At 43.1% G+C, this 16,254-nt stretch overlaps 1 protein-coding gene across 3 annotated transcripts in view; it reads left to right on the top strand.

Annotated features, from left to right (window-relative positions):
- PIBF1 (progesterone immunomodulatory binding factor 1) overlaps window positions 1-16,254 on the top strand; it is a 95,288-nt gene that overhangs the window by 22,983 nt on the left and 56,051 nt on the right. For all 3 annotated transcript variants that reach the window (XR_014026316.1, XM_081326849.1, XM_081326848.1), the window contains exon 10: window positions 8,602-8,700. Coding sequence is in view for 2 of the 3 variants with exons in the window: in XM_081326849.1 (XP_081182975.1) it covers window positions 8,602-8,700 (99 nt within the window). In the remaining variant the exon portion in view is untranslated. The remainder of the gene's footprint in view (window positions 1-8,601; window positions 8,701-16,254) is intronic.

Raw genomic sequence — 16,254 nt, 5'->3', positions numbered from 1 at the left:
GGTATCGTACTGAGGAATAGCAATAGCACTTAGACTGACTGTATATACCACTCCACAGTGCTTCACAGCCCCCTCTAAGCGGTTTTACAGAGTCAGCCTATTGCCCCCAACAATCTGGGTCCTCATTTTACCGACCTCGGAAGGATGGAAGGCTGAGTCAACCTTAAGCCCTTCAGGATCGAACTGCTGACAGTGGACAGAGTTAGCCTGCAATACTGCATTCTAACCACTGGGAGGGAAGGAAGGAAGGAAGGAAGGAAGGAAGGAAGGAAGGAAGGAAGGATAGCAATATCACTTAAATTTATATACCACTTCACAGTGCTTCAGAGCGGTTTTACAGAGTCAGCCCATTGCCCCCAACAATCTGGATCCTCATTTTACAGACCTCAGAAGGAGGGAAGGTTGAGTCAACCTTGAGCCGGTAAAAATCGAACTGCTGGCTGTGGGCAGAATTAGTCTGCAATAGTGTATTCTAACCACTGCACCACCACGGTTCTTTGGCATTCAACATGCAGCCATGGAGCATCGGTGGAGGAGCTGCCACCATAGAATAAACACTGTTGGGGACATCTCTCTGTGGCATTTCTAGCCCTAAAGTCTGATTTATAAACTGCGGTGAAGATCTAGAAGGAGCCTTAATAAGTTCCGTGCACCTCCCTGCCCAAAAGCACATGACTCAAAGCAGATAGAAAAAGAGAGAGTAACTAAATGTTCTCCTCTTTTATATGGAGAACTCCAGACAGAGAGAGATCCTGTTTTTGGAGTTTCCCTTTTAAGCGGTTGAGAGAACTTTGGAGTCTGCTCTGATTCTGACACATTTTTCAGACTCTTCAAACCAGCTCCATCTAGATTGAGGTCCTTCCAAATCCAACGGGGGCCCCTCTTGTTTCCCAAAACATTGTTTTTCAAAAATCACTGAAAGTAGAGATAAAGAATTCTTTACTCACATCTCAGATACTTGTGGTAGAATTCCATGGCTACCAAGCCACAATTATTTAGTTGTTATTTTCTAGAAATCCTTTTCCAAACACTTTTGTTTTCCCCCGTGAAGGGGGCCTTTTAAAAAAGCAAGAATATAGAACCTCTTTAGAAAGCCTGCCATAATAACAATCCTGCTGGTTGGGCCTGGAGTTATGAAAACGCAAACCTAAAAATTGTGCAGAGGAGAGCAGTGCATAAAACACAGGTTTGTGCATCAGCTGGATGTGCACGAACATGACAGAAATGTCAGATTTAAAATGATTTCAGGCAGGTGAAGAACAAAAATAAGAAAGTATTTAGTCCTTATTTACCTTTCTCTTCTCCTCCACCTTCACCAGTCAGCTAAATTATGCCAACCACTAATTGCATCATGGAGATTAACAAATTTTTGGCTTCCCATGTTCCGACTTGTATTGCATTACATAAAACAAGCTTAAGGTCTGTTTCTTTATGGAGCTTTGACAGGTAGAAAAATGTTTGCAGGCAGTATGGCTAAGAATATTGTTCTGGAAACGTCTGGCAGAAATCCTGTTCCTCATCTTGAAATTATGATGACTTGCTGCCAAATCTTGAATGTCGATGATTTAAAAGGAACGTTTCAGAATCTTAAAAACAATGCTTTATTTTTATCCTTGTTGGGACAGGAGGGGTGTGGTGAGTTGGTGAATCATTCATGCTTCCCCTGTGTTTCTGTCCTCGAGCTTACGTGCTTTCTGATCTGTATCACTTCATCCTTTGTGTGTTTTAAACTTGCACCGTGGTACAACACTGGCATCAGTAACTGCTAGGTTTCTCCTTCTGTCCTCCCCAGCATGTGACTTTCTTTCTGCCCAGAACTGTTAGAGCAACAAGGTAGACTAGACCAGGGGTCCCCAGCCCCCGGGCTGTGGACCAGTACCGGGCCGTGGCATGCCAGCAACTGGGCTGTGCAAACAAGCAAAGCCCCATCCTTGGGGTGCAGGCAGCATACAAAACCACACACTCTCCGGTCCGTGGGGGAAAAAAAAAACATTTCTCCACGGAACCGGTCCCTGGTGCCCAAAAGGTTGGGGACCTCTGGACGAGACTAAGAACACCAACTCTATATAGGTCAGGCATCCAGGTTTTTTTTTCTGCTGTTGTGACAACCACAGTGCAGAATCCGGCAAGTCTCAGTGTGCTTCCCAATTCATCTCTGTGTGAACGAGGGAGGGGCTTATCCTAGATATTTTCTCGGGTTATTTTCTTGGCCCAGGCTCTAGCACGGCGTGTCTCATTGTCGCTTGGCTTTTCCTTGTGTCCTTGAAGGCCATTCCCGCTGCCCTTTACAACAGAGCTCCCCAACGTTTCCAGCTTTGTGGACGTGGGGGGAGAGGGGACAGTTCTGCATGAACAGCCGGCAAGTGTGCGTGTGCAGCTCCATTTGCGCAAACGGCATCTCTGGGTGTCTGCCATTTGCTTAAATGGAGGATGTCCCAGGCGCACTCGCCCGCTGCTCGCTCAAGGGAGGATGCGTGTGCACGCACGTGCACTTATCAGCTGTTTCCGTGGCCTGGTTGCAAACCCCGCATGGTCCACTAGTGGGCCACAGCCCACAGGTTGGGGACCCCTACTTTACAAGAACCCAGGCTTGGGAAGGCTTATGTCTTGGTTCCGACAGATGAAACTCTTCAAAGAACTTTGAGGCATTGTTTACCTTAGAGAATCTTTATTTGAGTAGCATAGCATCGGCACTAACACAATCAAAGCCAAAAATTTGAGTTCCCCTCCCCTGAGCACATACTGTAGTATCAAAGCACAATTCCCTCCTCCAGTTAACAGTCATAAATCACGTTCCCCAATTAGTTTGAAATGCAGGCTTTCCCTCCAGCTCTCCACCCCGCCAATACTTTATCATCTCTTATTTCAATAACCTTGGTTCTCACACTAGGTTCAGTATTGTTATGTCTAGCTAGACTCTCATGCACATTCCTCACCCAGCATCATCTAACTCTAAAAGCAAAAAGAAGAAAATGGTTGCATCTCCATCTGTTGTCAATGCAAAAACATCCGATGTTAGCAGCGTTGACATCTTAGGAAGAATACAGCTGTTCCTCTACTTACAGCAGTTCATTTAGTGACCATTTGAAGCTACAAGAGCAGTGAACAAAGGGACTTACGGCCGCTTTTCATACTTGCCACCGTTGCAGCATCCCCATGGCCACCTGATTGAAATTCAGACGCTTGGCAGCTGTCTCACGTTTATGACGGTTGCATTGTCCTGGGATCATGTGATCCCCTTTTGCCACTTTCCGACAAGCAAAATCAACGGGGAAGCCAGGTTCATTTAACAGCCGTGTTACTCATTTAACAACTGCAGGGATTTGTTCAAACTATAGCAAGGAAAGCCATGGCTTGGGTCCGGACTATCTAAGGGAACACCTGCTGCCGGCATCATCTTCCCATCGTCCTGTGCGCCCCCACAGGGAGGGCCTTCTCAGGGTACCGCCGGTTAATGAATGCCGGCGGGTTATTCCCAGGGGAAGGGCATTCTCTGTGGGTGCGCCTGCCCTATGGAACCAACTATCCACGGAACTTAGGACTGCCCCCGACCTTCACTCATTTACCTGGGACCTGAAAACTTGGCTCTTTGATCTATTTGGTCCAGACTGTGGGGTTGTTAATTTAACTGGGTTTTAGATTTACTCTTGGGGCTTGAATTTAATTTAATTGTTTTAATTGATTTTAATTTTTTGTATTTCATGGTTTTAACTGCCCTGTAAACCGCCCTGAGTCCTACGGGAATAGGGCGGTATACAAATCCAATATAAATAAATAAATAAAAATGGAGCCAGACTCGCTGGACAACTGTCTCGCTTAACAAGATAAATTTAGGGCTCAATTCTAGTTGTTAAGTCGAGGGTCACCTGGGATGTCTCTTTCACAGACCATAATTCCAGAAAAAGTACATTTTGCTTCTGTTGACCTACCTCTGACAGGGAGCTTCTCACTGATGGGATGTTTGCGAGAAGTCCGTGTTAGTTTTCAAATCTGATTTGGGAGCCTCCAGCCATGAGACCACAGGACTGTAATATCCCATGCAGCGTGAATATGAGGCGTAAAGACAGAAGTCCTGATTTACACACAATTACTTAATCATCTTTTCTGTCAAATCATCGCCCATCATCTGAAAAGCCACTGACCGCGAGTGGGATGGGCTGATTCCACAGAAGGCCATTAATGAGGAGAACTCAATAACATGGAGCTGCTTCTGAAGAAGAAACAGCGTAAAGAGCGGGGAGGGAGAATAGCCAAAAAGAGAGATATTGAGCTGACTGTTCCCTGAAAAGATACGTAAGAACACATGGCTTGTCATCATCCTCTGAGGATGGTTTTAGAGAAAGCTTAGCTGTCTAAGGCCTAGTCAGGGGGTCTTCAAAGTTGGCAACTTTTAAGACTTGTAGACTTCAACTCCCAGAATTCCTCAGCCATCCAGGGCTGGCTGAGGAATTCTGGGAGTTGAAGTCCACAAGTCTTATAAGTTGCCAACTTTGAAGACCCCTGGCTTAGCTTGTGATGGCAGAACCGTTTTCTCTATCAATGTAATTATAGCTCATCATCCTTGCCTTAAGGGGCATGGCGCTTCCCTCCTTCCCTGTCCTTAAGCAGTGTGAGGGCTGCGCTTTCTCGAAGGATAACTAAAACTCTTTTAGGCTCAGGTCACAGCAAGAAATGTAGGCCTGACGCCAAATTAGACCCTCTCTATGGAAATGCAAACGTATGCTCTTCAGTGCCATTTTCTGGTCTGATTCACCTGTTTCGGTTGCCCGGCCCTGTCGTAACCCAACTTTGATGTATCTTGAGGTATAAATAAGCTCCACATAGATCAAGAATTAATATTAAGATGGACTTTGAAACAAGCAAAGCTAAACCTATACCTCTGAAATGGCATCAACTGCCCTAATAAGCAGACATATACATAGAATGAAGGCTATTGCTAAGCACATTGGTTTGTGCTTAAATTGTAAGCCGCCCTGAGTCTTCGGAGAAGGGCGGGATATAAATGGGATTAAAAATAAAAAAATAAATAAATAATTTCTGGTTAGGCATTTCATCCCTTGTGCTGTTTTGCTGAGAGGGGAGGACACACAGAAACGACAACCAACGAAAGCTTTTCCCGGCTTTCATTGTTGATGCTTATGGATTTATTTATTTCTTTTTCAAATTCCGTTTTTCCTCCTTCTTTCCAAAGTCCGCCGCCACCTATTACAGGTAGTCCTCCATTTAAAAAAAGTTCATTCAGTGACCGTTCAGAGTTACAATGGCACTGGTAAAAAAGAGACTTATGACTGTTTTTTTCACTCTTACGACCGTTGCAGCATCCCCAGGATCAGGTGATCAGAATTCAGAGGCTTGGCAACTGACTCGTACTTATCACAGTTGTAGGATACTGGGGCCTACGACCCTTTTCCAACCTTCTGACAAGCCAAGTCAGATTCACTTAACAACCTTGTTACTAACTTAAGAACTGCAGTGATTGGCTTAGTAGCCATGGCACAAAAAGTCATAAAAGGGGGCAGAATTCACTTAACAAATGTCTCGCTTAACAACGGAAGCTTTGGGTCCAATTGTGGTGGTACATCAAGGACTACCTGTATTAGTTGGCAGACAGGAAGGCTGGGCATCCATAGGGGGACACGCTAGAACAGGGGTCTTCAAACTTGGCCCTTTTATGACTTGTGGACTTCAACTCCCAGAATTCCTCAGCCAGCGTGCCTGTCTGAGGAATTCTGGGAGTTGAAGTCCACAAGCAGGGGTCTTTGAAACTTTGCCCTTTTATGACTTGTAGACTTCAACTGGCTGAGGAATTCTGGGAGTTGAAGTCATAAAACGGCCAAGTTTGAAGACCTAGAAGAATACCAGGATAAATAAACCAGGGGGTCCCTGTTCCAATTAGGTTGGGTCAGATTTACTTGGTGTTTGTGACTAGACCTCAAGCAGTGGAACAACCTACCTCCAGAAGCTGTGAATGCTCCAACACTGGACGTTTTTAAGAAGAGACTGGACAGCCATTTGTCTGAAATGGTATAGGGTTTCCTGCCTGAGCAGGGGGTTGGACTAGATGACCTTCAAGGTCCCTTCCAACTTTTTTATATTATCTTTATACTATTCACTGTAAAGAGGTACAGCTAGAAGGGCAATTCTACAAATGGGTAAAATTACGTAGGTTCTTGCCCAAAGCAGGAGGTCTTAGAGCTCTTCACATCCAGTGGTTATTGGAAGAGTGAGACTGTTCCAGCTCTGAAGTCTAAACGAAGACCATGGAGAGATTAACACATTTGGTCTATGTCAACTCCAGGGCCATATGACATGAAATGGAGGGTGAATGGGAAGGATCCAGCGGGGGAAAGGATCCTTGTCAAAATTAATGTGATTTTGAGCCTAAGGCTGTCAAATATAGAAGCTTGTCACTAAAGGAAGTCTCAGATTTGGGTTGAAAATTGCTAGTTTTTTAAGCAAAGCCCCCCCCCCACCTTTTTAAAAAAAAATGATCAAGGACGATGGAATTTTGAAGGTGGGATCTCTGTCAACTAGCTGTATCGAAGGGTGTCGTCTTTAAAGGAGCAGAAACTGGGTGCCACAAATGTAATGTTAGCAATTTCCTTCCACAAAATGCAGTCCAGGTCACTTAACTGAAGTCTCAAACTACTCAAAAGGGAGGAGGAGGAGGAGGCTGTGGCAATAAGGGGGGTGGCTGGGAAAGTGATATTTTTAGCACGAAGGGGATTTGGACGCCTTTAGAAATCCACTGCCCTCTTGCTTACCTTTATTCAGTTTGCAAAGCTTGATCGGTTCGGGCATTTTTCCCGTCTGCCTCAGCTGCCTCCAAGTTTACCTGTGTGTCAACATCACTCAGGGCAACAGCACCTTATCCAGAGCAGGATAATGCCTGTATTATTCTGCTGAATTAGATTTCTTGGCCTTTGATCCTGTCATCTAGGCAGTTGTTGCTGGAGCCAACTTAACCAACAGCCTTGGGAAGGCCCCATGTTAGTGAAGAGAAGAATAGGCCTGCTGCTGACAGTTTCATCTCGTTTGGCCTATGTTCAGAAATGGGGCTTTTTAGCAGGATCTGTTAAGTTGCTGTAAGTTGCCCATTCTGCAACATTTAGAAGAAGCCACTAAGAGGTTGGAGGAGGACCAGGGAGTCCCAGTTCCAGACCACTTTAAGCCATGAAACAGGAGGCAACATAATAATAATAATAATAATAATAATAATAATAATAATAATAATAATAATAATAATAATAGTAATAGTAATAGTAATAGTAATAGTAATAACAACAACATATTTATTATATGTTACTGTTGTTAGCCGCCCTGAGTCCTTTGGGAGATAGGGCGGCATATAAGTCCCAATAATAAATAAATAAATAATAAATAATAAATAATAAATAAATAAATAATAATAATAATAATAATAATAATAATAATAATAATAATAATAATAATAATAATAATAATAATAATAATAATAATAATAATCATGACACCCGGGATTTAACAATTGTCGATAAGAAAGACAAAAAAGTCTGGATAGTGGACGTGGAGACAGCAGACTAGACGAGAAAGAACTGGAGAAGATAACAAAATACAAAAACCTACAAATAAAAATAGAAAGACTGTGGCAAAGGCAAGCAAGGGTTGTACCAATAGTAATAGGTGCCTTGGGTGCAATGCCAAAACAATTGGAGCACCACTTGAACACCATCAATGGCATTGACAAATTCGCCATTAGTCAATTGCAAAAGGCGGCCTTACTAGGAACTGCTTCCATCCTGCGACGATATCTGTAATACCATCCAACATCCACATCTGCCTATCCCAGGTCCTTGGTAAGGACTTGATAGGTCAACAAAAATGCCAAATCCAGTCTGAACATCTGGCTGACTGCAATAATAACAACAACAAAAACAATAACAACAACAGAGTTGGAAGGGACCTTGGAGGTCTTCTAGTCCAACCCTCTGCTCAGGCAGGAAACCCTATACCATATCAGACAAATGGTTGTCCAGTCTCTTCTTAAAAACTTCCAGTGTTGGAACATTCACAACTTCTGGAGGCAAGTTGTTCCACTGATTAATTGTTCTAACTGTCAGGAAACTTCTCCTTAATTCTAGGTTGCTTCTCTCTTTGGTTAGTTTCCATCCGTTGCTTCTTGTCCTGCTTTCAGGTGCTTCAGGACCAGCCCCACCCTCCACAGCCAATCACTCTGTGACTTGCCGATAATAGACCAGATTCAGTACATAGTTTGATGCTTGGCTATTCAGAACACTGAAATCTTCTCCAGTTTCTCTAGCTGGGCCAATAAATGTTGGTTTCTCCTCTTTTTTTCCCCTCCTTTTCGATATGTGTGCATTGTCAGAGAAAGACTGAATTGGTAGGTATATTTTGAGAAGTGCGTTCTGGATACGGACCAAACATTGAACTAAGAGGGTGGGAGGAAGAGGTGGAAGGAAAAACAAAGTCTCTTTCAAGATCAAATTATGGCATGTTGGAACCAGAAACGCAAAACTAGCATCATCCCTTTTGAGCAAATACTTCAGAAATAAAAGGAATGCTTATTGTGCAATCCCTTTTTTTCCTTTTTTTAAATTTCAGAAACTTAAGAGAAGCAAGAGATAATGCTGTGACTGAAAAAGAAAGAGCTGTGATAGCTGAAAAAGATGCATTAAGCAAATACGAGCAGCTTTTAGAACAGTAAGTACCTTCCCCGTTCCCTGAACATAGCTTTCAAAAAAAGAGGAAGATTTGTGCCAATAAAAGGAAGGCTGGGGCTTTCCAAGAGCGCGTCGATCTTCGTCCTGCTTATTGTGAACTGTTGCGAAGACACAACGAGGGCAAATTGCTGTTGAGGAATGAGAGCTGAAAGCACAATTTCTGATAAATGAATACATGGGTAGTAGGAACAAACCAAAACTAAACTGTTGGTTATTGGACTGCAATTTCCATCCTGCCTTGCTGGAACCATGCAGGTTCTAGCTTCACCCAGAAGGAAAGTCCTGGATGGGCATTGCAACTGAGTTTTCCAGGATTGTGCCTGGCCTCCCAGTTGTTTGTCCACATCATTCAGTCCCCACATCATTCTGTTCCCCCAGACCTCTGTTCTTGGTGTCCCTCTTCTCTCCTTGCTTCCCGATGGAGAAGGTTATGGTTTCGTTATTCCCATGAAAGCGTTGCTAAAAAGCGAATCCGTGGCAAAGCTTTGGAAGTGCAACAAAGGGGCCCGCTGTGAAGCAAGAAGCCTTTTTCCCTTGAGAAAGGAGTTGGCAAGGGGTGAGGGTTGGTTAATCGTTTTCATGCATGTCATGAGGTTTTTCATGAGATTTATCAGTGGCAAGACAAAAGCGAAGCAACTTCATGCCAGGCTGATAGCGCTGGGCGGATACATAAAGCCACATGGAGATGTTCTGTTTGTGGAATGTGCGTATGAACACTTGTGCCTAATTTTATACGCTAAATTAAACGTTGGCTTTCTTTTTTTGAGTAGAGGGCAATAAAACAGTGCGGGATCAAAAAATAAATAAAAAAATCCTGGAGGTTTTTTTCAGTCCAAACCCCTGCCCAGCAATTCTCAGATCAGGCTGGACAGATTTTTATTTTTTTTTAAATGTCCCTTAACAAAGCCCCCATGACTCCAGGAGAAAAGATGTCATGGTCAAGGACTTCCTCCTAATTTCAGGTTCTCTCTCTCTCTCTCTCTCTCTCTCTCTCTCTCTCTCTCTCTCTCTCTCTCTCTCTCCTCCCTCCCTCCCTCCCTCCCTCCCCCCCCCCATTGCTTCTTGCCTTCTCCGTGGGCACTGTATCTTGGAGAAAACTGCTCCACTGTTCCTTGGTGGAGCAGTGGGCTAATGCCTCCTTAAGTAACACCAGCTGCCTGCAATTAGTGCAGGTTCGCATCCCACCAGGCTCAAGGTTGACTCAGCCTTCCATCCTTCCGAGGTAGGTAAAATGAGGACCCAGATTCTTGGGGGCAATAAGCTGACTTTGTAATAATGCCACTTGAGGGGGGGGGCTGAAAGCCCTAATAAGCAGGCATATACATAGAATGAAGGCTATTGCTAAGCACATTGATTTGTGCTTTAAATTGTAAGCCGCTCTGAGTCTTCGGAGAAGGGCGGGATATAAATGGGATTTAAAAAAAACACTATCCCCTCTTCCCTGAGGGCCCTTCAAGGCTAAACTAACTTCCACTATTCTTCATAGGATTAAGACTCCAAGCCCTTCCCTACCTTTGATAGCTTTATCTGCACTGCTTCCAGGACTGCAATATCCTTCTAATATCTTGGCTCCCAAAATGGCGCACACAGTAATATACTCGAGGTGTGGTCCGATCCATTTCTTTCCATCTCACAAAGTGGAGTTAAATGTTGATCTGGTAACTTTTTGATATGTCAACTATTTAACTTTTGAGCTTTTCTTTAAAGAAAACACCACAGATATTTTGCCAAGTTAGTTATTGTTCCTTTATCTGGGTGGTATTATTATTATTATTCTTGTTATTATTGATCATTGCACAGTCAGCCAGATGTTCAGACTGGATTTGGCATTTTTGTCTACCTGTTGAGTCCTTACCAAGGACCTGGGATAGGCAGATGTGGATGTTGGATGGTATTACAGATATCGTCGCAGGATGGAAGCAGTTCCTAGTAAGGCCGCCTTTTGCAATTGACTAATGGCGAACTTGTCAATGCCAATGGTGTTCAAATTGTGCTCCAGTTGTTGTTTTGGGATTGCACCCAAGGCGCCTATTACTATTAGTGGTGGTGGTATTATTACTATTATTATTGTTGTTGTTGTTGTTGTTGTTATTATTATTATTATTATTATTATTATTATTATTATTATTATTATTATTATTGTCCTGTTTTATCTCTAGTCAAGGATAAGGATTTCTTTACTACTTCTGAAAACATGTACAAATAAGATATTCAACTTTTCTAAAGTTTTTGTCCTCCCCTTAACCGTGATCAGTCCCTTGCCTCCACTGGTGCCTGCTTCTGATATATTTAAATAATTGTTTGTTGCTGGTCCTGATGTTTTTAGTCCTCAGGGAGTTGTTATTAGGCAGGTGAAACAAATGCCAGTTTGTTGTCCTCACTTGAATAAACATTTCATTTGTTGGTTGATTGAAAGACACCTTTTTTTTAATCCCATTTATACACTGGAAGTTTTTAAGAAGAGACTGGACAGCCATTTGTCTGAAATGGTACTATAGGGTTTCCTGCCTTAGCAGGGGGTTGGACTAGATGACCTCCAAGGTCCCTTCCAACTTCTTCTTCTTCTTCTTCTTCTTCTTCTTCTTCTTCTTCTTCTTCTTCTTCTTATTATTATTATTATTATTATTATTATTATTATTATTATTATTATTATTATTATTATTATTATTATTATTATTATTATTATTATTATTATTATTATTATATCCCACCCTTCTCCGAAGACTCAGGGCGGCTTACAAGCTTAGCAGTAGCCTTCATTCTATGTATATGCCTGCTTGTTAGGGCTTTCACACACACCCCAAGCGGCATTATTACAAAGTCAGCTTAATTGCCCCCAACAATCTGGGTCCTCATTTTACCTACCTCGGAAGGATGGAAGGCTGAGTCAACCTTGAGCCTGGTGGGACTCGAACCTGCACTAATTGCAGGCAGCTGGTGTTACTTAAGGAGGCATTAGCCCACTGCTCCACCAAGGCTCTTTTTTGTCTTTATACCTTCCTTGACTTGGCAGACTTTGGGACGTGCCATGTTTTGGTCTATTATTTGATACCTAGTACACTTCAGTGGTATGTTTTCCAGTTGAAATTGTGTTGCAGTTTTAATAACACCCCCCCCCAGGCTTCACTGAGAAATTTGACACAGTTCCCTTCCGTTTCAACTTTCTTTTTCTAGCCAGCTCTTAACATTTAGGCAAATAATTTCCCTTTCTATTTAAGAGAGCAAAATGCTTCTGCTGTCAATGGAGGCAGCAGAAGCCAAAGGGAACCAAGTGTTCAATTATTTTAAGTCATCCTGAACCAAGGAAATAACGTGACAAATGCATTCACATTAATAAATAACATTTGTCTGCATGAGGCCGTATTTACGATGCTCAAAAGTGACCCCCGAGACAAAAAGCACATTGTATTCTGCAGACCCTGGTTCACCAGAGTTGGTAGGATGTGAAACCCTTCGACATATTTGTTTATACAAAGTCAGTGGAATGCTGCCTAGCTTGAATGGTGGAGAATGCCTCTGGCAAATCTTGTGATGAAGAGTGTAACTAACACCCAATTTTCTAGTCAACTACAATTATTATAACTTTATTCTCAACTGGTGATTGGTAGGTGACTTTCTTTCTCTGTTAAATGCAAACAAAGTTTGTGTCAGATGGAAAACAGTAACCCTGGATATTTCAGAACTCCCAAGGTTCAAGAGTCTGCTTTTAGCTACGTGGTCTGCCTTTTTTTTTCCCTATGAAGGAATGAATGCCTTACAACAGTCAGTAACATTATTCCCTGGGTGCCTGTGCAGTTGCGAAAATCATTTCCTGGCAATGCCGGTTAAAGAAGAAAAACCATGTATGGTCAAGAAAGAAGAAGAAGTAGTATGATGTGGTTGTTGGAACGTAGGGACCTCAGGTTCCTGGCTGTTTTCAACCAGAGAAACTCCCTGAATGAACATAGAACATAGAATAATAAGAGTTGAAACGGGCCTTGGAGGCAGTGGTGGGAGTCAGCCAGTTTGCACCGGTTCAGTAGAACCGGTAGCTAAATTATGTTGAGTTCAGAGAACCGGCTGAAGCCATGCTGCTTCTGGAAGCCCGTTCTAGGCCTCGGAGGCCTGGAGGAGGTCTCCCAGGCCTAGAACGGCCCACCAGAAGTGCGTGGATGTCACTTCCGGAAGTCCATTCTAGGCCTCGGAAGCCTCCCAGGCCTAGAACGGCCCACCAGAAGTGCGTGGATATCACTTCCAGAAGTCCATTCTAAGCCTGGGAGGCCCAGGCCTGCATCCACGCAGAGAACCGGATGTTCAGGTATTTGAATCCCACCACCGCTCAGAGGTCTTCCAGTCCAACTCCCAGCTTGAGCAGGAGACCGAATATCATTCCAGACAAATGGTTGTCCGGTGTCTTTTTAAAAGTCTCCAGGGATGGAGCACCCACTTCTGAAGGCACTTTGACACTTCTGATGGCAAACTATTCCATTGATTAATTGCTCTCACCTTTAGGAAATTTCTCCTTAGTTCTAGGTGTCTTCTCTCCTTGGTTAGTTTCCAGCCATTGTTGCTTGTCTTGCCTTCTGGAGCTTTGGAAAATAATTTGAACCCCTTTGTCTTTGTAGCAACTCCTCCGATATTGGAACGGGGCTATCATGTCCCCCCTGGTCCTCCTTTTCATCAGACTAGACATATACCCAGTTTCTGTAACTGTGCTTCCTATGTTTTAGGATGGCTTCGGGCTGGTCAGTCTGTCTGTCTGTCGGTCGGTCGTCTGTCTGTCTCTGTCTCTCCCTTCAGCCTACTGAACCATTGTGATGATGATGATGGTGGTGGTGATGGTGATGTGAACGTAGTAGCCAGAAGATAAACTAACAATAAACGGCTTGCATCCTAAACTGGGGAAAAAAGAAATTAATTAAGACCCAGATTGTTGGGGGCAATATGCTGATTTTGTAAACCGCTTAGGGAGTGCCATAAGTGGAGTGGTATAAAAGTCTAAATGCTGTCGCTAGATCTATGGCCTGTTAACTCCAGATACTCTCTCAAGAGCTGCCCTGAGGGAGGCAGAGACGGAGCAGAGCATTAGTGAAAATCACAATACTCTTCTTTTTTGTTTGTTTTTTTCAGGCCAAGCAGCCCAGGTTTTTTTTTCCCCTTGGACTGCAGCCATTGACTGGAATATGTTATGTAATGGAGCCCATGAGTAATCTGGCACATGCTAAGTTACGCGGGCTCTATGCAACACCAACAAATACCCAGTGCGTGGCAGATGCGGTCAAACAATGCATGTGCAAATAGGTATACCTGCTAACAAAGAAAGTTGTTCGGGGAATTTTGGCCCACTTTACGACCTTACTCACCACGGCTATTAAGTGAATCCCTGCAGTTATTAAATCAGTTACACCAGGGGTGTCAGAATGGCGGCCCACGGGCCGGACACGTCATCAGGAAACCGCGCTCACCCCATTGCCGGCAATGGAGAAAAAGGTCCGATACGTCGTGCGATGTCACGTGACGTCGCGAGTTTGACATGTCTGAGTTACACGGTGGTTAAGTGAATCTGGCTTCCCCCATTGACTTTGCTTGTCAGAAGGTCGCAAAAGGGGGAATCGCACGCCTGAGCCAGTCACAAATACATGCCAGTTGCACCCATCATAAGGTTGAAAAATGGTCCTAAGCCATTTCTTCCAGTGCCGTTGTAACTCTGAATGGTCACTAAACAAATAGTTTTCAGTTGAGAAGTACTGTACGTCTATACAGTGTTTGGTTCACATATCAATCAGGAGAAAGAAGAGTTTTGAGGCTAAAGTTGTAGCCATCATTATATATATATATATATATATATATATATATATATATATATATATATATGTATATGTATATGTATATGTATATGTATATGTATATGTATATGTATATATATATATATATATATATATATATATATATATATATATATATATATATATATATATATATATATATATATATATATATATATATATATATATATATGTTGAGTTTTGAAAATCTCTCATTTTCTGGTCAATGTAAGTTGTAAGTTGTCCCCTTATGTTAAGCTTATCCAGGCATTTGTCATCTAGGGCAGAGGTCCTCAACGTTTTGGACACCAGGGACCGGTTCTGAGGAGAAAAGTTTTTCCAAGGACTGGAGAGTACATGGTTTTGTGTGCTGTCTGCATCCCACAGATGGGGCTTTGCTTATTTGTGCGGACGGGTTGCTGGCATGCCATGGCCCAGTACCAATCCACGGACCAGGGGTTGGGGACCCCTGTTGTAGGGACTTACATAGCCATGGCTGAGAGCTCACTAAACTTGCTCTTCCATCTTGTCTTTTGTTGTTGTTGTTAGTTACGAAGTCATGTCCGACCCCTCGCGACCCCATGGACAACGTTCCTCCAGGCCTTCCCGTCCTCTACCATCTTCTGGAGTCCATTTAAGCTCACACCTCCTGCTTTAGTGACTCCATGCAGCCACCTCATCCTCTATCGTCCCCTTCTTCTCTTGCCCTCCGTCTTTCCCAGCATTAGGCTCTTCTCCAGGGAGTCCTTTCTTCTCATTAGGTGGCCAAAGTATGGTCTTTATAAATAAAGGCAAAATCTTGTCTTTATTCTGACCTAAAGAAATGCTACCTTTTAAGTCGAAAGAACAGCTACCCGAAATTATTTTCTTTTTTTTTCTTTTTTTGTATGTGATAGAATGGGGTGGGGCAGCCCCCACATCCTTTTCGGAGCCACCCAGACCTGGCAGACCAGTTGATGAAAGCCAGTGTCACATTTTCCCCATCATCTTGAAAGGTATATAAGCCCTAAAATAGTCTTGACCCCAAAGAACCATATTCCCAAGGAACACCCCACCCCTTGGAAAAAATAATAATAATAGAAAATCCTGGGCTGGCCGCACCTACTGTATATTTGCCATCAGAAGCTCCTCCAGACAGATTTTAAATTTATCCATGCTAGACTCTGGAAGCAGAATCAAGAACCTAGATGGAAGCTCCTGGAGACTGAAAGTATTTTTCCCTTGGAGACAACAGTGGAAAATGTCTATATACTACTCCAGTAAAGGGAAAAAAAGTGTTGTGAGAAATTTTCTGGGTAAGGGCTTGGCTTCCCTTGGGGAGGAAGATGAGGTCCTTCAGGAGAGTCTTGGAAAATTTCACTGCCACTGAAGTCCTCCATCAAGAACTATTTAGCCCACATGTCTTGAGTTGGTTGGTTTGTTTTTTACACAGACTAGCAGGGATAAGCTTTTTTCTTTTTTTTTTTACACTCATTTCTGACACAGCATAGTTGCTTTGTTAAGCCGCCTTCAGAAATGAAGATACATTGAACCTCATTAAAAAAAGGTCCTTATCTTAAAGAAGCTTCGCTTATAGCTACGGGCTGTTGGCCTGAAATTTCCTACCTCTTCCATGTTGCAAAGCCCTCCGATTTTGAGGAACATTTGGCCCCGGAGTGACCTTTCCTTTACAGCTTTCCTGCAACTATTGTTACCTTTCCCAAGCACACACAGTGGTTGCTAAGAAAGAA

Source organism: Vipera berus (assembly GCF_964194415.1).
Source record: "Vipera berus genome assembly, chromosome: 4".
NCBI classification, from domain to species: domain Eukaryota; kingdom Metazoa; phylum Chordata; class Lepidosauria; order Squamata; family Viperidae; genus Vipera; species Vipera berus.
Note: the sequence above shows the minus strand (reverse complement) of the source record. Positions and strands in the feature narration are given on the sequence as shown.